This window comes from Electrophorus electricus, chromosome 7 (assembly GCF_041902795.1).
Source record: "Electrophorus electricus isolate QZ-2024a chromosome 7, ASM4190279v1, whole genome shotgun sequence".
Classification (NCBI taxonomy): Eukaryota; Metazoa; Chordata; class Actinopteri; order Gymnotiformes; family Gymnotidae; genus Electrophorus; species Electrophorus electricus.
In genome coordinates this window covers 23044998-23061274 of record NC_137503.1, presented here as the reverse complement: position 1 = coordinate 23061274, position 16277 = coordinate 23044998, and the positions used below count along the sequence as shown (strand labels likewise).

Genomic DNA, 16277 nt, shown 5'->3' with positions numbered 1-16277 from the left:
CCCCTAAAGAAGGGCATTTACAGACAAGGGCCTGACAAATGTTGCAAAATAACTGCAGATCCCCAGATTTAATGGTGAGTGTGTCATGCAGTAAATGATGGGCTCACTTGCAAATGGGCTTTAATGTGGCTGTTTCTTTTGTCTGTTTTTCTCTTTGACATGTTCACCTATACATTACAGCTTTGCAACTTTTATTGTAAATGCGCATGACGCCAAAAGACAAGAGACGATTAAAGGCAGTCAGCAGAGCGTTGCAGCGCTCTCCTTTGGCGTTTTGATTCATGCTGCGGGAAATGTTTCGAGCGTAGCTGGAGGAGACAGAAGCAGAGGAACAGCACCTTCCCAATGAGACACGGGTCCGTTCCAGCAGAGCATCACAAAGGGGTAGCTCGGAATAACAGTCCCGTTTAATGTTCAGGACACATCAAACCCAGTGCGCCAGTGTTGTGGAATAACACAACTCTGCAAAATCTGCTCAAACCTTTACATGTATTAGTAGTCTGTCACTAGAACTCTGCCCGTAAAGCTGCTTTGTGGCAACAACTGTTGTAAAAAGCACTATATAAATAAATTTCACTTGATTTAACATGTCCTGCAGCAGAAAAATGGCCTCGGTGTCAAAGCACTGAAGAATACACAATGAACTGGATGGTGGCGGTTTTACATGTATTGCTGCTAGGTACAATCTGCAAAGAGCGATAGCTAGTGTTTTGCAGAAAAGTAATCCACCTTTCCGTTTTTAAGCCACATTTCAAGAAGGCGCGTTGCTTGAAAACTACAATGGTTCAAAGAATCAGACTACCCTCCAAGCAGTATGTTTACTTCTTTTGCAAGTGAAAGACACTAATGAGTGACCAGAGAGAGCATTGCAGTATTCCACGACTGCACCCACACTTCAAAAACCTCAGATGAGCTAAGAATATAAACATTGCCATAATTGGGAATATGTTGGGTGGCAGCTTGAGCAGACAGGCCAGGCTAATTACCAAAGGCGCATAGCAGTACAGATGCCAGTTCAGGCCTGACCACACATCGCCTGTTACTAAATGCTTCAGGGTTAATGGAGAAAGGCCTAGAGCCAACAATGGTCCATCGCACTGTTCAAAAGGGTAGCCACGCTGTCACCTGTGCCATCGTTCCCTGAGATGGCTCCACTCAGTGTCTTAGATTCAACATGGTGCTTTAATCAAAGCACTTTGGAGGGAGTAAAACCAATAAAGAACTAAATCCCTTGGCTATTTTGGTGTTTTATTTTTCAGTTTTGAAATTTTATCCTCTGCTGGCAAATTTTCCAGAATTAAAGTCTCCTGGTTCAATTTTGCAGTAATAAACACATTTGCAAGTGATATGACTTTATTTTCAATCCTTTCATATTCTATTATAGTTAAGGTTTGAAGGTTTATTTTCCTTCATACCACAGTCATTTAGAACACACACCATATTATGAGAATACAGTACCAGACTAATAAGAAACCTACTGGCATGAATGAATTCTCATATTTACCCATAACCAGCTGATTGCACATGAAGACGTATATTCTGTGCCTTGCCTGTTTTACTTTTCATTGATCTCATAAATACATGCTCACAATGACCCACCAGAAGCCCATGAAGACGGGCGCTAGCAGCACATTGCCATCAATGTAAAACAAATGTCAATGGGTCAGAAAGTCTCTTTGGAACTGATTGATCTTAAGACGATTTTTTGCCATTGCTGTTGAGAGGCAAAAACATTTCACAGCTGTCGGTAAACTAGTATGTGCTTCTTAGGCGAGCTGGCCACTCCTGGTGTTGTGTTGGAAAGAACCCCAGGGAATATTGTCAGGCTGAGTAAACCATGTGTTGTTACTGCCACTGGGTCAAAGAGAGAATCTCGAGTGCATGACCCTCTTTCAAACACGCCCACCGATCCAGGTCCCTCGCCGCTGTGTGTCTGTGTGTGGCATGTGCTCCTACACATGTGCCGTTCAGATATGTTAAAGCCTTGGTACACTTTGCCGCATGGCATGTGTGACTCCTGTTTGTAAATTGGTGTGATTTGAGAAATCCATTGACTTAAATGGTTTCAAAAGCAAAAAATAGGAAAGTTGTTCCAAGTAAGTAGGTGTTGCCTCTTCCTGGTATAAATGAAAGAAGGCCTCTCAGCTATCTGCACAAACGTCATAGTCAAACAGCACAAATTTATGATGATTTTTATTACATTTTCAGTCAAAATGGCCATTAAGTAAGAGTTATTCATTTTAAAATATGAACACACAAAGCCTCCGACATATCAGATATATAATATCAAATCTGTCTATTGGATTTGTCGAGTTTTTACTTCTTTGAACTTTTATCGATTTCATTCTGCTGGTCTTACAAAATACAGTTGATCCCTCCCATCTAAAGACTTTCCTAAATGTGCACATTTTTACCGTTCAAAGATAATGTAGCATTATGTAAAGTGTGTGTACTGGTCCCTCTCCAAGGATGTGACGTGTGTATTGAGTGCGCAATACCCTGCAGAGATCAGTTGATTTATTTTATTTATTTTTTTTAATTTGATTTCTTAAAGCCAGTTTAAGTTTACTTTGTTTTGGCAAATTTATGAATTTGTCTTAAGCTACACTCACCCAATCCCTTTTTTTTATTATTTATTTATTTTTATTCAACTACTAAGGGAGAGATCTGTGTCAGCCTGCTACGTAGAGTGCAAAAAAAAAGAATAATGAATTGCTTAATAAATGCATTTTTAAAAATCAGTGCTGCCAATGTGTATGAGAACAATGCAGCTTCCTGCAGTCCCCCTTCTGTGTTGGGGAAGGAGGCAAGGTCCTCTGAGCTAACGCAAGTCATGTTCATCATTCCCAGATTAGTACCAACCTGTTCAGAACACTGCCACCCAGTGAAAACCCAGATTTCGACCCAGAAGAAGATGAGCCCTCTTTGGAAGCCGCATGGCCACACATTCAGGTATGTAGCGATGGATAGTCATATTACGTCTGGGGTAATAGGCTCTATTCTATGTAAATGTAAGTAATGCGTGACCAATTTTTCACCTGTAAAAGTAACTGAGGAGGGACTATTGCACAAATCCTGCTTGGTGACAGCTGGTATACCTTATTAATTCCACCACTTTTACTTTGTATAGCATTTGTATGACAGCTCACAGAGTAATTGGAATACAATCTTGTAGCCATTGCGACTCCAGGTTCCAGTTGTAATTTAATTGCCGTAGTTGTGAAGTGACTCAACTTTTTCCTTTTGCTTGATTTGTGTTTTTATATTTATTGGTTGCCTAAATTTTCTTTTCTTGCAGCTGGTATATGAGTTTTTACTCCGTTTCCTGGAAAACCCGGATTTCCAGCCGAGCACTGCAAAGCGTTACATCGATCAAAAGTTTGTGTTACAGGTGTGTGTCATGCGCACATAAACTCACTGCGGTTATGCAAGTGTTTGCTTACTTTGGGAAGATCATGGAAATTGAGGACTAGTTCTAAGTCTGAAGCAATTTGCTTAAATTTAATTTATGTAATACTCTTTTTTCATTAGCTTGTCAAAGTGATTTTATATTGGAAATTTCAGATGTGTAGAGGGAAATACTATTAACCAAGCCTTGGACTAAGCGTTGGATACAATAGACAGTCGGTCACCACCGGGATCACAGGCCTGGCTGGTACAGGGCAGGGACAGAGCGGCAAGTGACGAGGACCAGTTGCCATGATATGAGTGTTGGTTTCCCCCCAGGTCTTTAAATAGCGCGCCTCTGTTTCCTGTGCAGGAAGGGGAGAGGATGGCATGGTTCGGGGGTGGGGCTTAGTGAGAGTGAGTTAGGAAGGTAAAGAAAGACAATTGTAGGGAAGCGGTTTTAAAAAAAGCAGCTCTGAACGAGGCCGGGATGCTGTACTGTGGTCTGGATTTTGATTGTCACTGATTTTGAGTTTGTCTGAATTTCCTATCATAGACCCAGAACCCACTCGGAGTTCACCAACACAGCACAGTTGAGTTAGCAGTTAGTTGAGCAGTTGCTTTTCAATGACGCCCGTGTTGGGTTTTAAGTTGTAATTCTGTTGGTATAGTTATGGCTCGTCTTTTAACACACGGTCCACAAACACTGCATGTTTTCTAGTATTCTTTAGCTGCAGGGAAGATGGCAGTATCCTTCAGCTTCATCAGTGGTCATTTTCGCGCTACCGGACCACTGTTGGCTGGATATTGTTGGGTGGCAGATCACTCTCAACCAAACACGGGCTTTAAAAACTACAGTGCCTCTGCTGTCCCTGATCCACTCATTCCAGCACAACACCTGCTACCATGCCATAATCATGTCAGTGTCACAGCTGTGAGAATAAAATCCAGTCAGTAGTGGTTCTGTAGTCACATGGCCAGTGATGAATGGGGTAGAGAGTGGCTGACAAACTGGCAACAGATGTAACTGAACGCGTATAAAAATAACAACACTTATAAAATCAACCTATAAGATGTGTAAACCATTGAGTGTAAATGCAAGATTGATTTTTGTAATAAATTGGCTAGGGAGTTTGTAGGCTATAGATGTTTGTAATAAATTGGATTGTAAGTGCACAGGCTAAGAATGATCAGGAACTCTGCCTCACACTGGGAACTTGGACAGTGGAGAGTGCAAATATGGCTGCTATGATTTACACATTTTATGGCATCAGGGAGATGAGATGTGAGAATTGATTTAGAAGTGTAGTTTCTTTTTTGCTTGCCTAGAGAATGTCACCATGTAACAGGGATAAATGGTGTTGCAAGTGCCTTGATAGGACAGACTGAAGTTCACAAGTTTTGGTCTTATTGGTCTTACATGGAAATAACTTAGAAATGTTGTTTTCTCACACACACACACACTCTGTTTCTCTCTCTGTCATTCTCTCGCTCCCTCTCTCAGCTGTTGGATCTCTTTGACAGTGAAGACCCACGGGAGAGAGACTTCCTGAAAACTATCCTGCATCGCATCTATGGAAAATTTCTGGGCTTGCGTGCCTTTATCCGCAAACAAATAAACAACATTTTCTTACGGTAATAATATATGCTCCAATAACAAGTTCAGTAAATACATAATGCCACCACCACCACTACCAACAGGCATATGCCCACCCCCCCCCAACACCAGGCACTTGTTGCTGTGGAAACGCACAAGTTGAGTAAATGTGGGGTTCCTATCTAAATACAAGTGTAGTATGTTTCTATTTGCTCTCAGATCTTATTAAATGTAGAAATGTTGAACTGTAGCTCTGTATTGAAATGATCAGCCTTTATGGTACAAGTTCACTGCCTCCAAAGGCTTTGACACCTTTGGCACCAGAGGTGACATGACCCATGGTCACACAACTCTGGGCCCAACACCCTTCAGAGTCCGCCATCGTTTTCAGTCACGCAGTTGAGCACTTGTGTCCCCACTACGTCTGGTTTGTTGCATGCTCAGCTCCCAGAGTGCAAGCTTGTTCACACATTACGAGCGTGAGCGAAGCGTGTGAATATGTTTATGCCGGCAAAACACGGTGCTGCTCTCAAGGGACCAGAAGCCATCTCTGTGCTGCTAGCCTCCCAGCATGTACGTGTGACTGTTGGTTTTTCTCTCTGTCTCTTCTTGTCTCTATCAAAGCTTCTATCTCTTTCTTTTCATCTTTCTCTTTTGTATTTCTCTCTCTCATGTGTTTGCATTGTGTGGCCTGGAGTTGCATTCATGTCTGCATTACTGTGCCCACCCAGACCATCTGTTGCAGGGTTGTAAATAGAAGCATGTGTCGGAGGTTTCTGTCAATGAGTGGGCACAGCAATACAGAGGCTCCATACCACCCCCACCCCTCTGCCTGAAACAGCCCCACCCCCTAAGACCCCACCCTCAACCCACAAACCTCTGTCCAAAAATAGCCCCTCCCCCAGATACCACCCCCACTCTCTGTCCAAAAATAGCCCCTCCCCCAGTCACGACCCCATCCTCTGTCCAAAAATAGCCCCTCCCCCAGACACCATCCCCATCCTCCTGTCCAAAAATAGCCCCTCCCACAGACACCATCCCCACCCCCCTGTCCAAAAATAGCCCCTCCCACAGACACCATCCCCACCCCCTTGTCCAAAACTAGTCCCTCCCCCAAATGACACTACCCTCAACCCTCTGTCCAGAAATAGCCCCTCCCCCAAATGACACCACCCTCAACCCTCTGCCCCAAATTACCCCTCCCCTAAAGACACCACGTCCAGCCCTCTGCCCAAAAAGAGTTGCAGATTGTTACTACCCTTACTACTGCCAGCCAGGTTCTTTTATTCTGTCATTCATTCAAATGTTGATTTTAAATTTTTGATTTGTCCCCAAGTCACTCTTTTTCATGTGAGTAAATGTAGGACCCATTCTGTAGTTCGATACTAAACATCTGCTCCCCAGGTTCATTTATGAGACCGAACATTTCAATGGAGTGGCTGAGCTTCTGGAGATACTGGGGAGGTGAGTGCACCCCTGGTGCTGACCCCCCCCCCCCCCCCCCCAACCCTTAAGCCTGCACATGACCCAGATATTTTTTTCTGACTTGCATCTTTTGTATCCTAAATGTAATACGCTAACACACATGACACGGATCTGTTCTAAAGGGAAGAGGCTCTATGAAATTATATTCTAATAATATTCTATTATATTTATTTTTTCAGAACTTAGATTGAAAATGAACAGTGATTAGATTGAAATGAACAGACCAGAGGCTAGAGACAATTCTTAAAAAGGGGGGTTAAACAACCGGCCATTACTTCTAATTCTGTATCTTCTTTGTATTGTGAAGAATTTTAAATGTTTAATTACACCTACTTAAACAAAATTTTTATATCTACATTATATACAGCTGTAAGACAAAGAAACAGAGAAAGTTTGCCAAACTGATGACCAGTTTTTAACAAATGCTCTTGATAGGATTCCTGTTTTTAGAAAGTACATCTTACCACTGATTAATATTCAGTTTAATATTCATATCTATCTCCCTTTCTTGCCAGGGTAGCTTTCTCTGTGTGCGTCTGTCCTGTAAATGAGTAATTTTCGATCAATCATGTGTTCATGCTTTCCACTAATTAATCATTAATTATTCATCAATATTTGAATAATTAATTAATATGGACTATTAATTATTCATATTTTGTTAGTTATAGAAATGTCATTGCCAGACTTTGTTGCCATAGACCACCAAGACGGGTACAGAACGGTAATTATGCCAGACTTTCCTCTAATCATGCCCGCTCCTGAGCACCACACGGCCGAGCGTTAGAGCCGCGCCGGTCCTGAGCACCAAAGTGCCGAGCAGGAGAGGCGCATCAGTCCTGAGCACCACAGTGCCGAGCCAGTGGTCAACACTGCTAAGGGACTGCTGGCACCGTGGCTCTCCCAGTGTTCCTCTTCCGGTGCTGTGGGAATCTGCAGCCTCCTAAGGGCATTACCTGCTTCCTGCCTCACACCTGTGCCTCCCACCTGTATGATGGCCAGTGACTGGGTGTTCTGGTGGATTTAAATGCCTGTTCTGCTTTGACACAGCATCATCAATGGATTTGCTCTGCCACTGAAGGCCGAACACAAGCAGTTTCTGATGAAGGTGCTCATACCCATGCACACAACCAGAGGGCTGGCCCTTTTCCATGCACAGGTACTGCAACACAAACACACGCACGCACGCACGCACAAAGACATGTACATGTAAGTTAATAGCAAACCATTGGTATGATTTCTAAAAATGTACATTCAGCTCTGACGCATTCAATTTTCCAAATGTAAGTGTAAGACCCATGATAAACTGTTTACAGACACTGTATTATAAATTATGAGTTCATCAGCATGACTAAGCAGATTAGAAGCTAGTCAGTTTTCAGATTTTCTGATGGATGAAAAGATTCTGTGAGTCTACACATGCCCAGGTGAGCATGCTACTACACAGGGGCCTTGGCAGAGAATGACACAAAAAGAAAAAGAAAGCAAACAGCAGGGAGCCAAGATAGCTGCCTTGTAAAGTCTCCTGTATTTCATTGTATTTCGTTCCCCTTTCCATCCAGTAACTTGAGAGGCAAGTAAATCTATTTCAGAAAAAGTCACATTCCAGAAAAAAAGTACGCTGATGGATTGATATTGACTGCTTTTCTACACATCTGCAGTGTGTCAGTGAGAAGAGCAGGGACAGGGGCAAGCCTCTGTCTTCTCCATTCAGAATGACCCTGGTCTCCAAGCATCACAATGCTACATTCCTATTAACGTTTAGACATTGTCCGAAAGGACCTCAGGCTGCCATTGATTTAACCTGATATTTTTGGACAATAGCACCATCTAGTGGTTCATTTGCAATTTTGATGAGAAATCTGACTCTCTTGATGCCGCATTTATCAAACACTGTCTGGTCTGTCAGATATTTGCTTGTGGGCTGCAAGTCTCAGAATCAGGAATTTAGACGTGTAGGGACATTGAGTCTGGGTTGGATCAGGTGATGTGTTGCAGTCGTTGCAACATCTCAAAAAAATTTAAAACTGAACAAATGCTTCTTTTGAGGTACAAATCTAAGAGCCATTGCTATAGGTTAGCTCTCATATAAAAGAATGAGTGTGGAACTCAAATTAAAATGCATGTTGGGTGTACATCCATGCCTAAGAGTAATATTCATACAACTGTACTTTTTAAAAATTGTAATTACGGTATTTTTTGTGACAAATTATTTTAGTGTCGGATAATTTCCTTATTTATTAGATTATTTTGGTGTAATTTACATGTTTATGAACACCTTTATGTTGGTAATTCAAGTCTAAATGAATAATCATCCTGCATATGAATGTGCCAGTGATTTTGCATGTAAAAGGTCATGGTTACCTTGAAATTTGAGATTATTATGAGCTAAGTATTTTTGAATACATAGTCTCACAAGTAAAATGCATGTTTTCTAAAGAGGCTTTTATCTGTGTAGTCCACAGTCAGACACATTTAAAGCAAAGCCTTTTTTAAATTATCAAATGTATTATAAGTAGGCATAGTGAATAAATGGACAAATAAATCCAAATCATTCATACACAGATGATGACAAAGACTGGTCGTCTAAAGTTCTCATGTCGTACTCCTCTTCTGATTCCTGCAGCTGGCATATTGTGTGGTTCAGTTCCTGGAGAAGGACAGCACCCTCACAGAGCCGGTAGCACACGACTCCCAGCATACACCTCTTCAGTCTTTCCCAGTCCTGCTGACGGAGTTCCCTCCACTACACCTATCGGAGCTTTCCCTGCTCCGGCGCAAGAATAGTAATTGGCCAGCTGACTGACCTTGTAAATGAGCTGATGGGTTGGGTCAGCTGTCAGCTACACGGGGCTGCTCCAGGGTCAAGGCTGGGAAATAGTGCCCTAAAGCACTCCATTTGCAGGAGCACTAGTTTTTATGGTCTTTGCAACACTTTAGAATGCCGCCCTCATCACTGTGCTTTGGTTTGTATGTATTCCTGCAGGTGGTCCGTGGGCTTCTGAAATTTTGGCCCAAGACCTGTAGCCAGAAAGAGGTAAGACAGATGATTCCAGTAAATGACCTAAACGATTCGACGTTCATCAAGTGTACTGGCGTACTGAGCTGGATTTACACTGTGCGATCGTGACCGTTATGCTGTCACAGACAACAGTTGCAGATTGTTTTCTTTAGTCGCAAGTTAAAATCTTCTGTCCTTGAACTTGTATGTTGTGCTCCATGGCAGCCGATTTAGGTCCTCTGACCAAAGACGGCCTATGATTATATTCTGGCTGTGTCAGATATTTTGCTCCAAAATCTCAGTGTGACCACTGCTACAACACACAACCAGTAGGGGCTGGCCCGGAATTACACGCAACCTATGCGCAAACTAGAAATGGTGAAAACAAAATGAAGTATGTGGGACTCGAAGGACATTTGTGGGCTGGATTTGTGGCAGCAGAGGGAATTTTGGCAAAAATTTTGGCAAAAAATAAGTCACATAAGCAGAAAATCAAAAACCCACAATGCCATAAAATTATCACCAGAAAAACAAACTTTCTATAGACCGCTGGAATCACACAATGCAAAACCGGCTTTACTTGACAAGTGTATGTATCCTGTAAAGATTTAACACCCCTTTTCTATGTACTGATCTATATTACGAACATAAAATATCAGATAATATTGTTCCTTGTCTATAATTAAATGCCCTATTGTCCATTTGTTCATATACATTCACTCACAATGTTGTTCTTGGTTCTCATGCTTAGGTTATGTTTTTGGGAGAAATCGAGGAGATTCTGGACATTATTGAGCCTACTCAGTTTAAGAAGATCCAGGAACCATTGTTTAAACAAATCTCTAAGTGTGTGGCTAGTCCTCATTTTCAGGTATGGTCAGTCCAAAAATGTCTCAAATTCTCCCATTTTAAAGTTTATTTTTAAAGTTTATATTAAATCTAAACGGCATTGCTTAATAATTCTCTTATTGTTTCAAACGCTTCACTATTAGACATGAGCTCCTTCATTACTTAGTTTCAATATTGTTTCACTTTCTTACAAATCAGAAATCTTTATTAAACCTGTGTTTCTTATGTTCTGTGCGAAGGGCTGCAGCCAGTTACTAACTACAACCTAGGCTTGTACTGAGACCTGGGACTTTTGTCCTATATTGGACTTTTATCTTTAATAATACAAACCTGAGTGTACAGCAAAAGAAGCAGTCATGGTCGCCCTGAGCTAGTCAGCCCTACGGCTGGAGGACTTCACCCTCCATCTCAGTCTCTGCAGGCTACAAAGACAGTAGCTTCACCCTAAGACAGCATCCTTTAGATCGTAATGCAAGAAAATGACTCTTCCACAGGTAGCAGAACGGTCACTGTACTTCTGGAACAACGAGTACATCCTGAGCCTCATTGAGGAAAACATAGACAAGATCCTGCCCCTCATGTTCGGGAGCCTGTACAGGATTTCCAAGGAGCACTGGAACCAGTACGTACTGCATGCACACCAGTTGACTCTGAGCTGATGTGAGCCAACATGCAGAATGTGTTTTTCCTCATCATCCTCAACTTTTGCAGGACGATTGTAGCTCTCGTGTACAACGTGCTGAAAACACTGATGGAGATGAACGGCAAGCTGTTTGACGAGCTTACAGCCTCGTACAAAGCCGACAGGCAACGGTGAGACTTTTCTCCAAGATGACATAACAGGAAGTGCATTTGCAAAAATATATCACTGCTAGAGCACACGCGTGTTTTCTGCCACTCTTGGGAAAAGAGACACTCTCTTTTTATACATATATTGAAGCCCTGGTCCAGGTAATGTTAAATTGTATAAAGCGATGGGTGTCAACCTGCTGGTTCTGTGTACACCAAACAAAAGAGGATGACCATGAAAAAAACTGACATTACAATTAAAAAGTCTAAATTACTTTAGCCATTGGTAAATAATAATACTGATATCTCATCAGAGTAAAGAAATCCAAGATGGTGATTCCTAAACAGGCTGCTCTGAGAAAGTAAAAATAAAATGCCAAACTAAATCAGTAATCTTCTTCCTCTGCACTGCATGCTTTACTTTTGTTTACGTAAAGCGAGAACAGGTATACAAGTATATTATAACAAACTACCTTTCTTCCCATTCGAACCTTCTCACGCTTGTGTCCTCAGAGAGAAGAAGAAAGAGCAGGAGAGGGAGGACCTGTGGGAGAAGCTGGAGGCCCTGAAGCTGCAGGACGTCTCCAACAGCCGCGGGCTGCAGATCGCCCAGAACAACAACAACAACAACAACAACAACAACAACAGCCTCACGAATGCGGAGGAGCCAAACACCTCAGCTGCCATCACAGACAGTGTTAACAGCCAGACCTTCAACTGTGCCAAATGACACTGGACTGCTTTTTTTTTTTTTTTTAAATTTAAGACGTGTCGGTTTTAAAAACCAGCTGCGAGTGGTCAAGAAGACAGGCTCTGTATAGACGTTAAACCTGAAAATGCGTAAAGAAAAGCTATATATATCTCTAAATAGAACAACTTTATTCTTTTTTGGCAGAAAATAATATATTTCAGCTATGTAAGACTATTTTTGGATGTTAAAGTGTAGTCACGTTATCGTGCTGAAATTTTGTTCACTGATCAAAGTTTTGACCTCCCCGCTTCTAGGGCCTAGTTTGGAGCTCGGTAGTACAAGAGCATGCTCTTAAAGTCGCACTTTATTTTGATGGGGTCCAGTGCTGATGTGAGTGCATGTCCCACCACTGAAAAACCAATCAGCTGCATTATGAAAGCTCGAGTATGAATGTTGGCTACGTGGGATATTCACCTGTCATATTGCATCACTGGACTTTAGCTACTTTAAGAATAACAAGAACCGGAGTGCGGCCTGGCACTGTTTAGCTTCAGTATGGTTTCAGTATGGCGTTAGTCTGTTTGATCATTTTTTGCCCATCCTAGGGTAACCAATTGGGTCAATGGGAAAAACCATATGCATGTGTTTGAATCGCGGAGAGCTGATTCTTCTGAGGACATGTCATCACCTCTGTGTGAGGAGATGGTAGTACTTCCTAGGAGCTGTCACCTCTCGATCCACCTCTGGATCGCAGTTGAAGGAAGTACAGGAACTGGTGGTGAGGCTTTGCGGAATGTTCTTATCAGTTGTAAAATCCAGGTTGAGATCAAATGGTCTAACTAGAAAATGTACTGTTTCAGTTCTCACCTGTCCTGTGCCACAACTTAAAACATTAAATAGAGATATATAGGCTGTCTGTTCCCACATATCTATTCTAGCATATTTAACTCAGTGTGCTGATGCTGGATGGATCAGGCCTTTTGGATGTCTGAGAACCTGAACCACAATAGTGAGCAATAAGTTATATGATCGACTGTGTTCATTTAAATTCAGTTATGTTGACGTTACATCTCACAAGCAGCTGATGGTTCTTTGCCTTCATCTGCTGACTAGCGTCGTCTTGGTTTTAGATGTAGATGTTTTAGGGCCTTATTTAGAGACAGATTTATCTGTAGATGACTGTGATGAACACTTTTAGGACCTTCCTTTCACAGGCCTCAACTGAAGCCTAGTTTTTATTTTTTAAAAGCCACGGATTTTCCAGTGAGCTGTTGGTACTCGAATAAAAAAAGAAAACAAAAAAGAAGGAAAGAGAAGGAGGAACACAGCCTCCCCAGTCATGCCATTGTGAACCAGTTTAGTCTCCAACATTTGCTTTGCACATATTAGGTTGTATGTGATGGACTGGCACCCTGTCCAGGTATGGTTCCTGCCTTGTGCCGTGTGCAACCGGGACAGGCTCCAGCCCCCGCAACCCCGAATTGGATTATGTGGTTTAGAAGATGAATGAATGAATGAATGAATGAATGAATGAATGAATGAATGAGTGTTGCTGTCCAAAAGCGCCTTTTGCTGTAATACCAAAAACTGAACCGCTGGTCACAGCCGTTTTCATTTTGGTCTGTTAATATGTAATGTTTCCAAAAGAAATCTGATATTTTCACTAGGAGTCTAAGGTTGATTTGTCAAATATAGTAATATTTAATTATAGAAAGTTGTAAAATGGTGCATTTTGTATTTGTTTTCAGTAGCAATTTATGATTCCTGCTTTATATGGCCAGGATTACACTGGGTGAGAATATGTGCAACATATCTGCATTCCTTTATATTCTAAACACAGGAGAGGAAAAGAAGGTGTTTATACCCATGAAAGAAGTATTAACCATTTTCCCCTTGAAACAAACATAGCTGAATATATCAGTTGCTCTGTGTTATCTTGGTGAAAATTGTTCTAGGGGTTTCCATAAAAGGGTCTGAGCCAAGACTACCGTTTCAGTTTTTTTTTCATTATAGGGCATTACCCAAGAACTTAGTTTAGTTAAGTGGATTACGTGGATATGAACATACGGGTTTTCCATTTGATTCAAGGGTTGCCACATGCTTAAGACCATGCTTTTGTACTAAGAACATCTAAATCTGGTAATTAGGGTTTCTGGGTTTTTTTTTAAGCTTTTAATATACTGCTGGTCTGTTTAAAAATGTGGGATTTGGGGATGAAGTTCTGACTTGAATATTTCTGATTATGCTACACTTAGAAACTTGAAGCTTTAGTCTGATGTAGTGTGTGTTCTATTTGATGTGCTTTTCACCCGGTGCAGAGCTCGAGCGTTGGAGACAGGTGAGATGAGCATCATACGGGCACCAGGGCCAGAGATGCAATGATTCATACTTCTACTGCAGCTGTCTGAAAGGAGGAGGCCAGGTTACAAATGTAACTTATGAATGAGAAGCACCTGATAACTATAGAGACGCAGCCTGCAGTATTAGCACGCTAAAGAGTGTGTGTGGATTGGGGGCTACTGAATTAGGCTGAATTGTTGTCTCTATGAAAAGGAAACTCGCAGGTAGGTGGAAAGTGAGAGCCATATATTTTCAGTGTATTTTAAAAATTTAAGGAATAAATCAGGGTTGATTGGACCAGTCTGGGTCTGAAGGTTAACTGGTGTGTAACCCAATTACCATGTGGGTTAAGCAGTGACTTTCTGTGCTTCAAGGTAAATATTTTTGTTATTGATGTTGCTGTAGGTCTCTTTATTTGTTGAATTTCTCTGATACTTCTTTGTCAGAGTACCATTCCTGTCCATGTGAAATCCAGTTATGTGGAGAACTTTAACAGATTTTGAATACCACTGAAATAAAGTCAACCTTATGTTTCTACAACCAGTCCCAGGAACGGTGTTCATTTATTAAAAAAATAATTAAATAAAAAGAGGTCTAATTTTGTTTTTATATGCAGTTCCAATGAGAAAAGATAGTAAGGTGTTTTTGTTCTCAGTTTGCAATTGCTATTAGTAATTCAAGTTAAACCAATTATTTTTAAAGATTTAACATTTCATATATTCATATTTCATATTAAACTGCAAACATCATGAATTTTGTCAATTTAGAATTGCTGGGGACTTTGAGAGTGCGATCCAGGCACTACTGCTGAACACTGGTAAATGCTTCCTTTGTACAGTCATGGCCAAAAGTTTTGAGACTAGCACAAATTTTGGTTTTCACAAAGTTTCCTGCTTCAGTTTTTATGGTAACAATTTGCATTAACTCTAAACTGAAATGAGAGCAGATGAATTGCAATTAATTGCAAAGTCATTCCTTGCCATGAAAATGTACTTAATCACAAAAATTACTGCATTTCAGCCACTGCATGTCAGCCCTGCCAAAGATGGCCTGCTAACACAATTTAAGTGATGGTCTCTTTAGCTCAAGAAAAAGTGTTAATGAAGACAAGGCAGCCAGTATCACTCTGTCATGCTGATTAGAAGAGCAGACTGGTTGCTTTAAAAGGGTCATGGTGTTCGAAGTTTTCTTCTGTTAACCATGGTTACCTCCAAGGAAACATGCAGTTATCATTGCACTGCAAATAAAAGGCCAAAATGTGGGTGGAAAAGATTTTTATCTTTTAAATTCGATTTCTTGTCTGGTTACGGTCATATGCAAAGTCTTTTGGAAAAGCGAATGTGTCTGATTTTTTTTTTCCCCAATCAAAACATAACGCACACCTAAGAGTGACTGAAGATGAATATAGGAAAGGATGTTGAACCATTGATCTGAAACCAGTTCTACCATTAGCGATGTAATGCCAATGGCCACTGACCACTACATGAAAATGGTCACTCAACATTATGACTGTGGAGTAGAGGATACTATTTTTTTTCTGAAATACATTGTTTAAAAGCTTTGTCTACTTCAGTGCTCAAAATGTCTTCGCACCAAGTTCAAAGTGTGCATGTTAATGGTTCTTTAATGCTCAAAAAGGAAGACAGGAAAAAATATGTAAGGTGCTGTCATTTCTTTGTCAATGTCATTTGCAAATTTCCAGTTGTTGAAACTCAGTCTTTAACAAAAGAAAGTATTAATTTTCAATTAAGATGAAGTTTTTGTGGAGTTTAATTTTTTTTTTTTATTGTCTGATGAGTAAATGTTTTGGTTATTCATTGGACAAATCTTGTAGTTGTCCTTCCTATTTCATGCATCTTGTGACATGAATCAATGTTGTGAAAAATAGTCTGTCCACTGATTTAAGTGGAAAAGTTTCATCTTGTCAGAGGTGTTAAATACTTAAGAAAGACTGCAGGAGACCAGGTTGTGAAATTTTTGTATTTGTTTTTGGTAGCAGAGTTTTTTTATGTTTAGTTTTGTTTATTCACCTGATATTGCACTGAGCATTTTTACAGGCCTTTGAAGACCACTACAATAAATTACATTCAAATAATGTTACCTAAGCAAAAGCCTATAAACTCAATGGAAAATATCAATTG

At 40.9% G+C, this 16277-nt stretch overlaps 1 protein-coding gene across 4 annotated transcripts in view; it reads left to right on the top strand.

Annotated features, from left to right (window-relative positions):
- ppp2r5a (protein phosphatase 2, regulatory subunit B', alpha isoform) overlaps positions 1-14680 on the top strand; it is a 35825-nt gene extending 21145 nt beyond the window's left edge. The window contains exons 3-13 of one of the 4 annotated variants that reach the window (XM_027015557.3): positions 2851-2952; positions 3299-3391; positions 4892-5022; positions 6389-6448; positions 7517-7625; positions 9093-9146; positions 9453-9503; positions 10219-10338; positions 10811-10938; positions 11028-11129; positions 11619-14680. In XM_027015557.3, coding sequence (XP_026871358.3) covers positions 2851-2952; positions 3299-3391; positions 4892-5022; positions 6389-6448; positions 7517-7625; positions 9093-9146; positions 9453-9503; positions 10219-10338; positions 10811-10938; positions 11028-11129; positions 11619-11835 — 1167 coding nt within the window. In that variant the 3' untranslated portion in view covers positions 11836-14680. The remainder of the gene's footprint in view (positions 1-2850; positions 2953-3298; positions 3392-4891; positions 5023-6388; positions 6449-7516; positions 7626-9092; positions 9147-9452; positions 9504-10218; positions 10339-10810; positions 10939-11027; positions 11130-11618) is intronic. The other 3 variants (XM_081718273.1, XM_081718272.1, XM_081718274.1) reach the window with 3 other exon arrangements.
- Positions 14681-16277: the final 1597 nt, after the last annotated feature.